Source organism: Odocoileus virginianus, chromosome 4, assembly GCF_023699985.2.
Source record: "Odocoileus virginianus isolate 20LAN1187 ecotype Illinois chromosome 4, Ovbor_1.2, whole genome shotgun sequence".
Lineage (NCBI taxonomy): Eukaryota > Metazoa > Chordata > Mammalia > Artiodactyla > Cervidae > Odocoileus > Odocoileus virginianus.
In genome coordinates this window covers 49,888,818-49,902,394 of record NC_069677.1, presented here as the reverse complement: position 1 = coordinate 49,902,394, position 13,577 = coordinate 49,888,818, and the positions used below count along the sequence as shown (strand labels likewise).

General features: G+C 37.6%; 1 protein-coding gene across 3 annotated transcripts in view; it reads right to left on the bottom strand.

Annotated features, from left to right (window-relative positions):
* Nucleotides 1-4,314: 4,314 nt before the first annotated feature.
* The window catches only part of VEPH1 (ventricular zone expressed PH domain containing 1), a 249,382-nt gene continuing 240,119 nt past the window's right edge, over nucleotides 4,315-13,577 (bottom strand). For all 3 annotated transcript variants that reach the window (XM_070466522.1, XM_070466523.1, XM_070466521.1), the window contains exons 13-14: nucleotides 10,959-11,095; nucleotides 4,315-5,903 (exon numbers count right to left, since the gene is read on the bottom strand). In XM_070466522.1, coding sequence (XP_070322623.1) covers nucleotides 5,667-5,903; nucleotides 10,959-11,095 — 374 coding nt within the window. In that variant the 3' untranslated portion in view covers nucleotides 4,315-5,666. The remainder of the gene's footprint in view (nucleotides 5,904-10,958; nucleotides 11,096-13,577) is intronic.

Below are 13,577 nucleotides of genomic sequence, written 5' to 3'. Positions count from 1 at the left end.
TGAAACAAAAATTTATCAGGTATGCAGAAAAGCACAGAAGGGGGCTGGAATGAATTATGACATTACTTAGCCAAAGAGCCACCAGTGGGGGAATGGCCACAGTTCCATATGGGACAGGTTTCCACCTTCTCCTGTTCATCCTTTTATCACCAGGTTACACAAGGCCCTACAGCCTTGTACTTGGTGGCTAGCAAAGCAACCAACAAGTGTTTTACCTAAGAAAGGAAGACATCAACATGTAATAAAGCCATGTTTCACTCTGTTACTGGAATAGATACCAATCTATAGGATTACATATCACATACCATGCACAGTACCTAAAGTCAGAAAAAAACTGCTGAATCCCTCATAATCAACAAAGGGCTTTTTGAAGTAAAACACTATTCATTAGACTATTATTAAGGCACTGCGTTATAATTTCATTGGTAGGTTTTCTTTTTTCCTTGTGAAATGAAAATGAAACTCACTCGGTCATGTCCGAATCTTTGCAACCCCATGGACTACACAGTCCATGGAATTCTCCTGGCTAGAATACTGGAATGGGTAGCTGTTCCCTTCTCCAGGGGATCTTCCCAGCCCAGGGATCAAACCAAAGTCTCCTGCACTGGCAGGCGGATTCTTTACCACTGAGCCACTGGGAAGCCCCAAAGGTTCTCTGCCGGAGGCTTTACATGGCATTTAAGCCTCATGGCAATTGTACTCCATAGATAAATTATCCCCAACCCAGAAATGAGAGACGAGTGATTTTTCTCAGGTTGGTAGTTTAGTCTGGGCAAGAAGTAGGACTTGAATCCTCATGTGTCCATGTGCGAATCCTGTGCTACTTTTTTTCCTAGACTGCTAACATTACCAGATTCCTTGGAAGGAATCTCCCTAATTTTCCAACCCCTTTGTCCTTCAGAAGCATCGTTGGGGGGGAAGAGCCCCAAGAGGTCTACACCCTGGCACTATTCTGGAACAAGACAACATCTGGGGTTTTTCATCTAAAAGCTTAGCTTTTGAGAACTAGAAATTCTGACTAGGGCATTTGTGGTTTTTACTTCTCTGCAACACACCTTGAATTCATCTCACATATTCTCTTACCTCATCTCAGAACTATTTCCTAAAGTAGGGAATGTTTCTTCAACTAAGTAATCTATATTTATGTTTGAGCATAATCATAATAAATAAGCCCCAAAGTAAGCAAATGGAAGATGACCCAGAAATGTCCCTCAACATCACCAGCCAAGGATTTTCTAGAAAACCTAGTGTTAGAAAAATATTGAACATTTATTTTTACCAAACTCCAAGTTCTTAAGAAATAACAAGATGAGAGCCTCACACATAAACATTTATGTTTCCACAGCTATCTGGGATGAAAAAGTCACAATGAAGTAAAAATGAAAACCACTTGAATTTCTGACTATGATTATAATTGTCTTCATACCAACATATATAAAGGTTTAAACATGTTTAGAAAGTGGTTTCTTCGTAGACTGGTATCGGGAACAGCAGCCCTCTTGGGAAAGGCCAGTCTGTGGTAAGCCAACTGGCAATGGGGATGGATATGCCAGAAACACCAGTGAGAAAACAACGATTCTAAAATGCCTAGTGTGATTCTGAACCCAGGAAAATTTGCCTGCATTTGGAATTATTGTATCATGGATTGAAACCAGAAATATCATTCTTTGCATGTGTGTGCTCTGTTGCTTCAGCCGCGTCTGGCTCTTTGTGACGCAATGGACTGTAGCCCGCCAGGCTCCTCTGTCCATGGGATTCTCCAGGTAAGAGCACTGGAGTGGGCTGCCATGCCCTCCTCCAGGGGATCTTCCTGACTCAGGGATCAAACTTGGGTCTCCGATCGTACTGGCTCAAAGGCTCTGAGAGTTGTGCTCTAAACTAGACACAACTAGTTAATTAAGTCTCAAAAATAATTCTACTCTATTTGTCTATTTCAATTTTTCTTAATTGATTAAACTAGGTAGGGTTATTCACCAGGTAGGTTATGAGGGTGACTCATATAAACGAGCTAGTAGATTTAAAAATACTATTTAGAGAATTTTTACAATTATGCTTTTTCTCACCCTTTTCCTGCACAACTTCATAGAAGGATATATCCCTCTAGTCCAAGGTGAATCACTTGGCTAGACTCTGAATGTATACGTGAAGTCACTTCAGTCATGTCTGACTCTTTGCAACCCTATGGACTGTAGCCCGCCAGGCTCCTCTGTCCATGGGATTCTCCAGGCAAGAATACTGCAGTGGGTTGCCATGCCCTCCTCCAGGGCGTCTTCCTGGCCCAGGAATCAAACCCATGTCTCCTGCATTGGCAGGTGGGTTCTTTACCACTAGTGCCATGTGAGAATGTTAAAATTTAATTTACCATCTGAATGTATACATTAAAATTAAATTTACCATCTGCCCCACCTCTTAAACTGTTGCTTTGGAATTTTCTATCTCAGTGAATGCTATCATCAAGCATCAGGCTTCCCCAGTGCACCTCGGAGTCATCAGAGACTCCTTCCCATTTCTATACTCCAGCTCCATCCAATTCACTAGTGTCCTGTCCAGTTTACTAATTCAATGTTCTTCCTGCGTTTTCATTCTCCTCCAACCCCTCTGCTACTATATCAGTTAAGTCCTCACCACCTTCTAGGGAAGTGAAAGTCACTCAGTTGTGTCCAATTCTTTGAGACCCATGGACTATACAGTCCATGGAATTCTCCAGGCCAGAATACTGGAGTGGGTAGCTGTTCCCTTCTCCAGGGGATCTTCCCAACCCAGGAATCAAACTGGGGTCTCCTTCATTGCAGGCAGATTCTTTACCAACTGAGCTATCAGGGAAGCCCCACCACCTTCCAAGAACCACCCCCAAATCATTTCCCTGCCACAATCCATTCTCTATACCATGATCAAGATTTTTTCTCTAAATACAAATCGTCTTAAAACCTTTCAATACGTTTCACCATCTTAAGGAAAAAGTTCAAGATCCTTAGCATGGACCCGAGCCCTACATGCTACGACCCTGCAGGCCTACAGGTGTATTCTGTACCACTCCCAACAGGCCCCTTATGTCTCAGTCCCAGCTGAGGACTTGCTATTTTACAAATGAACCATGTTCCTTCCTCCTTGGCTTTTGCAAGATGGTTCCCTCTACTGGTCATTTGCTTCTTGTCTGCCCACAACACTCCTACTAGTTCTTTAAGACAAGTTCATTCTCTAACACTTCTGGGGAACAGTTACGGGAAGCCAAGATGAATTTCAAGTCACTTACAAGGGTGTCTTCTCCTGTGTTTCCTCAGGACCCTGTGCATACCTCCATTAAGGCACGTGGCCACACAGCATTTCAATTTTTGTTGTACATGTCTCTTTCCTCCACTACACCATAAACTCCTTGAAGGGAGGAGCTGGATCTTTTATTTTCATATTTCTAGGCTCGTCATGGTACCTGATGCTTGGTAGCAGTTCCCATAAATTGTTGTGGAATAAAGGAGATTTCATCCTTCTTCACTTCTAGAAACTTTGCTCAAGCAAAGTTATTTCTCCTCTTTCTGTGTTTTAAACTTCTTTCCTTTAGGTCTAACGCATCCTTAAAACAAACAACAAAACCACTTTTTCCATCTTAGCCTCATGTTGTTGAAAGGGGAGTTCAACTGTTGTTTTAAACTCTTAACCTCTTGTTGATTCCTCAACTCACTGAAATTTGACTTTCATGTCATCACTCCAATGAAATTGTTCTTGCCCATGACACAAGTTGCTTCTTAGTTGCAAAAGTCATTCTTTATCTTAAGCAATTACTCTTCAGGATTTCACATGACTGATCTCTTTCTTCCCCTTGAAAACCTTGGCTGTTGTGACATTATTTCCTCTGGTTTATAATATCTCTGAACACTAATCAGCCTCCCTTTGTTTAAATGCTGGGTGTCCCAAGGAAGCTCTTATTAATTCTGTTGTCTAACTCTCCCTGAGTAATTTCTTCTAATTTCACATCTTCAGTGACCAGCTATATACATGATGAGCCCAAATTTTGACCTCCCAAACTTATTTCCAACTTGTAAGAACTTCCATGACTCACAATACTCTCAAATTTTACATTTAAACTTAAAATTGAATGGTTCCCTTCCTTAAACTTGGCCCCTCTGTACTTCCTATCCTAGTGAGTTAGCAATAGAGTCAGGGTAGAATTCAGAGTATTGAGTACTTAACATCATTTCTCCACGTTTCCATACTGGACTGTGTTTAATAAATTTCAAGGAAAAAATCTGTATGTGTATTATAAGTTAGCTTTTGTATTAGTTATCTATCGCTACATGACAAATTACCGCACACACTTAATAGTTTAAAACAGCACATATTTATTATCACAAAGCTTCCATGGGCCAGGAGTCCAAGCATATGGTGTAGCTGGGTTCTCTGCTTAAGGTTTCGCATAGTTGCAATCAAGGTGTTGGTGGCGAATGGCCTCTTATCTGAGGCTCAGGATCCTTTTCCAAGCTGCTCCTTTTTGCTTGTGGCAAAAATTCATTTCCATGAAGCTATAGAACTCATGGCAGCTTATTCAAGGTCAGTGGGAGACAGAGAGTCTCTGACTTGTTCACCCTTTCAAAGGTCTCATCTGATTAGGCCGGGCCTACCCAAGACCATATCCTCTCAGTTAACTCAGTCATCTGATTAAGGACCTTCATTACATCTGAAACACTTCCATCCTTTGCCATGAAATGTAACATAATCATGGGTGAGACTATCCTATCCTGTTTGCCATATTCTACTAGTTAGAAGCTGTAGATTCCAGCATACTCAGGGGAAGAGATTTTACCAGGGCTTGGGTCACGAAAGCCATTCTAGAATTCTGCCGACCATGATTTAATTCTTTTTAGTTATGGGTAATGGCAAAAACAAACACATGTTTATAATTTGGAGGTATTAAAATATTGAATGAAAGTAAGGAAAGTATAGAACTTTAAAATCTCAAAATTTAACAGAAATGGCATATATTTTGAAGATGGGGAAAATGGTCTTCTGTGTTTAATTGTACCTTACACTTACTGCCTTGGCAGGAGATATAGCCAAGGAACTAAACTTTAGATCATATTATATGAACGTAAAAGGAATAATCAGATAAGGAGTTATGAAGGACAGATATTTAATTACATAATTGGCTTATTTGAGAACCATTTTTACCAAGTGTTAGCCTCCTTTGCATTAGGAGAGGATAAATGTAATTATATGTCTGTAAGTAAGTTGTATGGTTTTCCTCAGTGTTCATCAATTTGACTTTTCCTTGTAGGTTTTTTTCCTTTTCATACTATTGACTACTTTTCATAAGTGCCTAATCTTTCCTTAGGACAGGCAGTTCAGGTATCTTTGAAAGTTGTTTTCTTATAATGTACAATGTCATAGGTACAGAAGTTTCTAGATCCCTTCTCTCCCCTTTCTGGCTCCATATCATCCATAACTCCTTTTCTTATATGCCTTACAAAGCTGTTCTGGAGTTAATGCCAATGCCATATCGATCTGAAACATATCAGGATCCTGCCACTTTTAGTCTTGCTTCCTGGGGAAAACTTTTCCATTGGTGTTTAGTAAAAGACAACATGACTTGGTGAATTTCTTTCTTTTTCTTGACATTGGCGATTATAGTGCCATGTCGGTTGTATACAACTGGCATGAGATCGGCTTGCAAATCCCTAGAGATACGTGGTTACTTCCCTACTTTCCCTCTCTTTTGCTTGGGCAACTGCCACACTGATGCACTGGAGCCACTCTTCTGCATTCTTCTCATCCTTGGCCTTGAAAACATAGGTTTTATTGTCTGTGAAGATTTCGAAAGCCCGGGGGAGAGAGCGATCCCTGCGTTTCTTGGCCACAACTTTCACACTCTGTACTTTGCTGAGTTCTATTGGGGAGTCATCAGGATCATCTTTCTGAAATGCATGGGAAGGAAAGAACATGAGCTGGCTTCCAGAGGATGGAAAGCTCTCTGGCTCCTGGAGAATTTTCCAAGAGGATCAGAATCTATTCACTTCACGTGACTTGAGACCTTTGTTATTTTGGGTGCTAAGGCCTCGAATAGTCATGAAAACAACTGAAGAAGTGAGCAGCTGGTTTTTTGTTGTACTATCTTAAGCTAGAACAAAATAGCCAATTTATAGAAAAGTATTGTATGGTGGGACTGGGGAAAAAGTTTGATTCATATTTCTTTGACTCTATGCCATTTTCTATTAACACTGTATTAATAGAGCAAAACGCAGCTGTACAATTTGGGGTACTATTAACTCAGAATTTGAGATAATTTTAGAGGCCTGAAATTGAATTTTTCTTTGGGTTACCTCTGAGAAAGAGGTGTTAATTGAATAAACAGGGCTCCAATGTTTAAGTCAAACTGTTTCTGAAACTTGTTCAATCTTTGGAAGCATGATTTGTCCACAAACATTAAGGGAAGAATATTTAATGATGTTACACTTTTTTTGCATTAAAGCACATACTTAAGAATCTCTCTAACACCAGAGTCATCAGGCCGGGCTAGTATGAATATTCTTTAAGGAATCAGATACTTCTTTAAAGCAATTTCAGATCTTTAATGTCCCTGAATCCATTCTGTCTACTGGAGAATGTACCTGTGGTTGAGAATCTTGCCAACTCTCCTTTCCCTACCTGCCCATTCATAATCGCCCTTTTTCACTTTGCAATGGAAAAACATCTTTTTTACTCATCCCAAACTTTCTATAGTGTATTGTCCACCTTGGAAAAATCTCAGGAGCATCAAACAAAAAGAGCAATTCAAAATACTGATGTCAGAAGAACAGAGCCCATAAATAAACCCACACACCTCAGTCAATTAATCTTCAACAAAGGAGGCAAGAATATACAATGGGAAAAACATAGTCTCTTCAGCAAGTGGTGCTAGGAAAGTTGGACAGCTGCATGTAAATCAATGATGTTAGAACACACCCTCTCACTATGCATAAAAATAAAATGGATTAGAGACTTAAACATAAGACATGACACCACAAAACTCCTAGAAGAGATCATAGGCAAAGCATTCTCTGACATAAGTTGTACCAATATTTTCTTAGGTCAATCTCCCAAGGCAATAGAAATTAAAACAAAAATAAGCAAATGTGACCTAATTAAACTTACAAGCTTTTGCAAAGCAAATCATAAACAAAATGAAAAGACAAGTTACAGGATGGGAGAAAATATTTGCAAATGATGCAACCGACAAGGGCTTAATTTCCAAAATGTACATATAGCTCACACAACTCGACAACAACAAAACGAACAATCCAAGTGAAAAAGGGACAAAAGACCTAAATAGACATTTCTCTGAAGAAGACATCCAGATGGCCACTAGGCACATGAAAAGATGCTTGACATTGCTAATTATTAGAAAACAGCAACTCAAAGCTACAAAAAGGTACCACCTCACATCAGTCAGAATGGCCATCATTAAAAAGTCTACAAATAAGAAAAGCTGGAGAGGGTGTGGAGTAAAGGGAACCTCCCGGCCCTGTAGGTGGGAATGTAAGTTGGTGCAGCCACGGTGGAAAACAGTATGGATGTGCCTCAGAAAGCAGAAAACAGACTTATCATATGACTCAGCAATCTCACTCTTGGGTATACCTGGTCAAAACTATAACACAAAAACATACATGCACTCTTTTGTTCATAGCAGCACTATTCACAGTAGCCAAAATAGCCAAGGAAACAACGTAAATGTCCATCAGCAGATGAATGGATAAAGAAGATATGTTACATATATACAATGCAATACTACTCAGCCATAAAAAAGAACAAAATAATGCCATTTGCTGCAGCATGGATGCAACTAGAGATTATCATACGAAGAGAAGTAAGTCTGAAATAGATATATACCATATGATATCACTCATCATACGGTATGTGGAATTATCATATGTGGAATCTAATATGTACAAAACAGAAGCAGACATAGACATAGAGGACAGACCTGTGGTTGCTGAAGGGGAGGGGTGTGAGGAGGGATGGAGTGGGAGGTTGGGGTTAACAGATGTAACTATACTATGTAGAACAGATAAATAACAAGGTCCTACAGTATACAGCAGACAGAGGACATACATATAGCACAGAGGACTATCTTCAATATCCTACGATAAAACATTGTAGAAAGAATATTTAAAAAGAAGGTATATATATGTATATGTATATAGTATAAATAAATGTATAACTGAATCACTTCACTGTAAAGCAGAAATTAACACAACATTGTATATCAACTATACTTCAATTAAAAAAAATACTGATGTAAGGGAAGTGTCCTTCAACCAAACATTAAAAAGGATTTAACTTTTAAAGTTTAATAACTATTTATTACATTTAATATTATACTTATAGGTTTTCATAAGTAATATATTTTAAAAAGTTAATAAAAGATCTTAACACTTTGAGACTGACGGTCACAAGAAATTAAAATCACTAAATTTAAATATACATACATAGTTTTTACTGCAGTCAAAAATGATAAGGTGATCAGGATAAAATGCTATGGGAATGGTAGAACAAAAATGTGATTTCAAAGAAACAACCTGAACACATCAATTAAAGAAGAGCTAATTTGTGTATTTTTTTAAATGGATGGTGTTAGGTTTCAAATTGCAATGGTATTTTTTATTCTATTGGTTACATTTAAAGGAGAGATGTGATTTTTAAATTTTAAAGTGACAATATTTACAATTCAATAGAAAGTATGGCTTGTGCAACTGTTTAAACTTATGATAAAAGTATTTATGTAAATTAAAATGCTACAAGGTGTTAGGCAGAGTTTTCAAAATTTTTTAAGGAGATATACAGAAAAGTGAAGATATCTCTATAGGGTAATAACAATACTTTGTTAGTTTAATTTGGTCTATAGTAAGTATCTGACAGTAATGAAATTATGTATTTTAAATTAGATTATAGTAGAAAATTGATACATGTAGGAAGTGAACAAGAAAGAAAAAAAGGTTACCAGTGGACAGTGAATCATCTAAGATAGAAACAGACAAGAAATCAAAGGAAACCATTACCTAGCTGTTTGGTGGAGATGAAGACCTTAGAAGGCAAAAGTGAAAAATAACACTCTAAGCTTTTCGTTCTTACTTTAAAATGCACATTTTCCTCACTTACAAGAAAGGCCCTCTATGATGCGGCCGAAGCTGCAGCTGGATTGCTGACCGCTGCAAGGCTACAGTGTCCCCGAGGATGAGAGGGGTTTGGTGTGGTCTCTGTGCTACAGCATAGTATTTCCTAATATTTGAGCCAAATGATCTGTCAGACTTCTGGAATGTCAAATCGTTATCTCCTGATAAAGATGTCAAATAAGTTAGCCAGTCATAAAATAGCTTATTCTCTAACTTTTATTAAAGAGCTCTGAATCAAGAAGTATAAAGGTCAGTATTTGAGTTCAGGAAAAACACTCTTACGCACTAACTCTACTCTGTCCCAAGGGATCGGAAAAATCACTACATCTTAACTTCTATTCTGATTTCTTTAACAAAGATAGGCAGTTCAAATGGTCATTTTAAACACTTTAAAGATTCTTCAATGTGAACCTATGCTAAAAAAAAGTGTTTCCTTACACCTCCAATAACTTTCCAAATTGAACACACCATTACATTTCTCATTCAAAAAGATCTTTAGCCACAGGAAAGTTCATCTGTATATTTTACAAAACACACAGATGAAGAAAGTAACATGAGCTCAAAACAGGTGCCATCAAAATGTTCTTTTTCCTTTAAAAAGTTAATGTGAAGCTTTATTAACTAAAAGAACACTGATCAGAATTCATCATAATACAGATACACCATATTTGATTTCTGTTGAGAAGTTCAAACAAATTTGGTAATGAGCATCCTAAAGATGCAGTGCATGTGCTCTTAGTGAAATGTAATTTTTTAGTAATTTAACACTCTCATCAATTAATCCAGACACACTTTGATTTGCTACTGACCCTGTATTTTAGATGTACATGGGAAGCTTGATGGTGTACTCATTTAGGAACATGCTTTGGCGTCACTCTGCCCGAGTCTAACTCCAGTTTTACCCTTTCTCACCTTACTGGCTGTGTCCTCAGACAAGCCCACCAGTCTCCTTGTGCCTCAGTTTCCCCATCTATAAAATGGCAATAATAACAGTGCTGATCTCAAAGAATTGTTCTGAAGATTGTGAGAGATAATCCACTGTGGCACATGATAAGCACTGAGAAGTTATTATTATTATATCTCAAAATAGCCAAGAAGTACATCAAGATTTCATGTTCCCCAATCTTGAGTGAGAAGAGTTTAATGATAAATAAATCTGATTTGGAAAGAAAGGGATACTTTGCATTGTTGATTGCAATATAATGTTATTTCACAAGTTTCTCACTGAAAATTCAGAATACAGATATTTACTCCTACTTAAGACTGAAAATTATATTAAATGAATATTTATTAATTCTTTCAGAATTTTGTTCTATCCATTAACTGAATATTAAGTGAAAGATAGTAATATTTTCCCCAAACAAAACTGAGTTGGGTTGACTACACAAAAAGTACTTAAAATAAATCAACCTTTTCTCTTTCTTCCCTGCCTACTCTTCCCCTTCTTCAGGTCCCCACATCCAAATATAGCCTTCAATCGTAAAAGAAGACAGAGTTAAGGCTGCACATTTATGTAGGTGATCCACAAGGAAACAGAATGCATAGGGTTGAAGTCAAGATTCCTGGGTAGACCTTCTGTGGTTCATCTTCTAAAATTTATATTAACAAAAAAACCTTTCCATAATAAACTGTGAAGGACAGTGAACCAACTTATGTAGGAACAAATAGAACAGTCAACAAGGTATATATAATAAAATGACACCGTAAAACTGTAAAATGGAGAAGGAAAAATTATTGGCCATTTTACTCCAAACAAAATGCCTATCAGGTTGGCAAAGATCAAGACTTTAAAAACGCGTAAAAGATGGCAGAGGGACTTACAGACTTTCCTTTTTGAAACAGAAGTTGATTTCCAGCCAGCGTAAAATAACGGGTTTTCCACCTTTTGATGAACTTCCATCTGACTTGTTTCTCTTTAAGTTTTCCTTCTATGAGGGGCTGGCCATCTTGATTTATAACTGTTGAAGGTAACAGAACATTCAAGCCATTTATTTTTCATTATTCATTTGGCAAGTGATCAAAAGTCAGAATTGTACAGTGAACCAGACCCAATAAGTATACTTGGAAAGTGGCTAAAAAATTATGAATCTGGTTAAGCTTTCCCCCTTTGTCCCTAAAAGAGTGCACAATTTAGATATGATAATGGAAAAGTGTTGAAAGCCCTCATTGAGATTTGCAAAAGGAATATATTTCACGAAAAGAGCATTTGGTTAGCAGTTTTTTAAGGTTCATCCAGATACTCGGCACTGGGCTTCCTAACTCCTTTGTTTCATGGTATTTTATGCACACAAACTTTTAGAGATACAGTTTTATAAACAATCACAAACCAAGTATATTTAGCTATCTGCCAGCAAAAGTCAATGTAGTGCAAACGTGTTTTCCTGAACCCTTAACAGCTGCGAAAACAAACCTGCCTCACTCTTTTGAACATGATTTTTCCACTCTCTGGAACACACACTCTATCCCCACTCTCCACAGTTAAATCTTCACCTAGTTAAAAACTAACTATTTCATATTTCAACTCAAAATGTGGCTTCCTCTGGGAGACTTCTCCCAAACCCAGACCCAACTGACTTTGTCTGCTATATATTCTCAGAGCATCTGGTATGTTTCTTTTCTCAGATATCATCATTCAAAGATGATTATTGGCATTTACCTGATTAATGTCTTTCTTTCAATGAGGTCAGCGTCTTTGCTTTGTTCACTATTGTTAGATCAGGCATACCTAGTATGACGTGTGTAAATTTTTGTTGAATTAATGGATTCATTTCACACTGAAGTAGAGTATGGACGATAACACAGAACCATAGAGTTAGAAGATTGATTACGATGTCAGAAGTTTATATGTTGAACTGAGGAATTTCATTTGTTTTACAAACTATGTAAGATTCACTCTTCCAATTCATGTAAAAGAATCTGATTTCTGAGGTGTATGACAATATTTATTTATTTACATTAATGTTTGATATTCATGGCACCTTGGAAGTAATGAAATTTGTTAATTACTGTTAAATTTGGACAGTACCTCTTTGAACATATGAACACAACCTGTCCTTCCCATCCATCATTTCTGTTCTCTAATGTAGGTTAAATAACTAGCTCAGATGGGGTATTTGTCCATCATGACAGCATTGTCAGGGTAAGAAATAATAAAATATATAGTTTTTATAAAAAAATGCTATTAAAGCTAATCTGTTTTTTTTCCCTTTTTGTCTGATGACTAGTCAATTGGATCTTCCATTGTCAATCCCAAATTAAGGCTAGTAACAGAAACAATATATGAAATATATTGTTAGACAGTAATAGGTTATGATGAAGAGAGTGAGTGACTTGGGGTTGGTGCACATGCATGTAAGTGGTCAGGAAAGAGCTTGCACATTCGAGGTGGCATTTAATCTGAGGTTTCAGTGATGAGAAGTAACTCCCATTTTCTAGCGTGCCCCATGGGGCTAGTACTGGGCATAGCAGAGAGTATGCAAAGCAATTGCTCAAGAATCATCAACAATCAATGCTAACAAAATGATCTGTGTTCTGCTAGCAATCATCTATTAAGAGCTTTCTTAAAGGGAGTATGCTCTTCGCAAATTTAAATTTTCCATAAACACAGTCCTTGCTTCCTTTATGTAGCAGGTAAAGCACTTGGGACACCACATCTTCCCCAGGTGCTACTGGTCCTAGAGGGCTAGGATTTAGGTAATATTTAAGCACATGGCTCCTTCTGAATCTGACACTGGGAGTGAGCTACAAGAACTTCTCAAAGTAGATCCAAATCTCAAGGCAGGTGCAAATGCTTCACTTGAAGTGTATGTGACCAAAATAGTCAAAGGAACTGTTTGAGACATGAAGTGGCTGGGATAACATGCCCACAGACCCACATGCCTACAATGATTGTGAGAGACTCCAGAGACAATGATAGGCTTACTGGACAATGAAAGGATGAAGACTGATAGAGAGATGCTGTTGAGCAAAGAAGACTTCACTATAGATTTTCACTTCCAGTGAAAGTGGATCCCAGGGAAAAGTCCATGGAAAAGATTTTAGGAAGGAAACTTCAGCAGCACTTTAAACTAGCTGCATGTTAGGACCTTAATTTAGGAATCAGAGTCAACTTCAGGTAATTCTTAAAAGTCAGGCTGTTTGTACATACAGGATTAATTTAAAAATAGTTTCAAAAGGCAAAAAGAGAAAGACTAATTTTTTTTCCAGTGGCTATCCTAGGTTCTAAAAAAAGTTTTTTAAAATAACTATGTCTAGCATAAGTGTTACTGGCCATGCATTCTTTTAATAGGTCTATTGCCCATAGCACGTCCTGGTGAGCAATAATTCTCATATGATATTGCTGTCTTTTCATGATCAAAATGGGGAACTAATTCTTTCTAAGGATGATCATATTCCACCTGAAAAAGAACATGTCGAATGAGACTATGAGGAAATGATCAT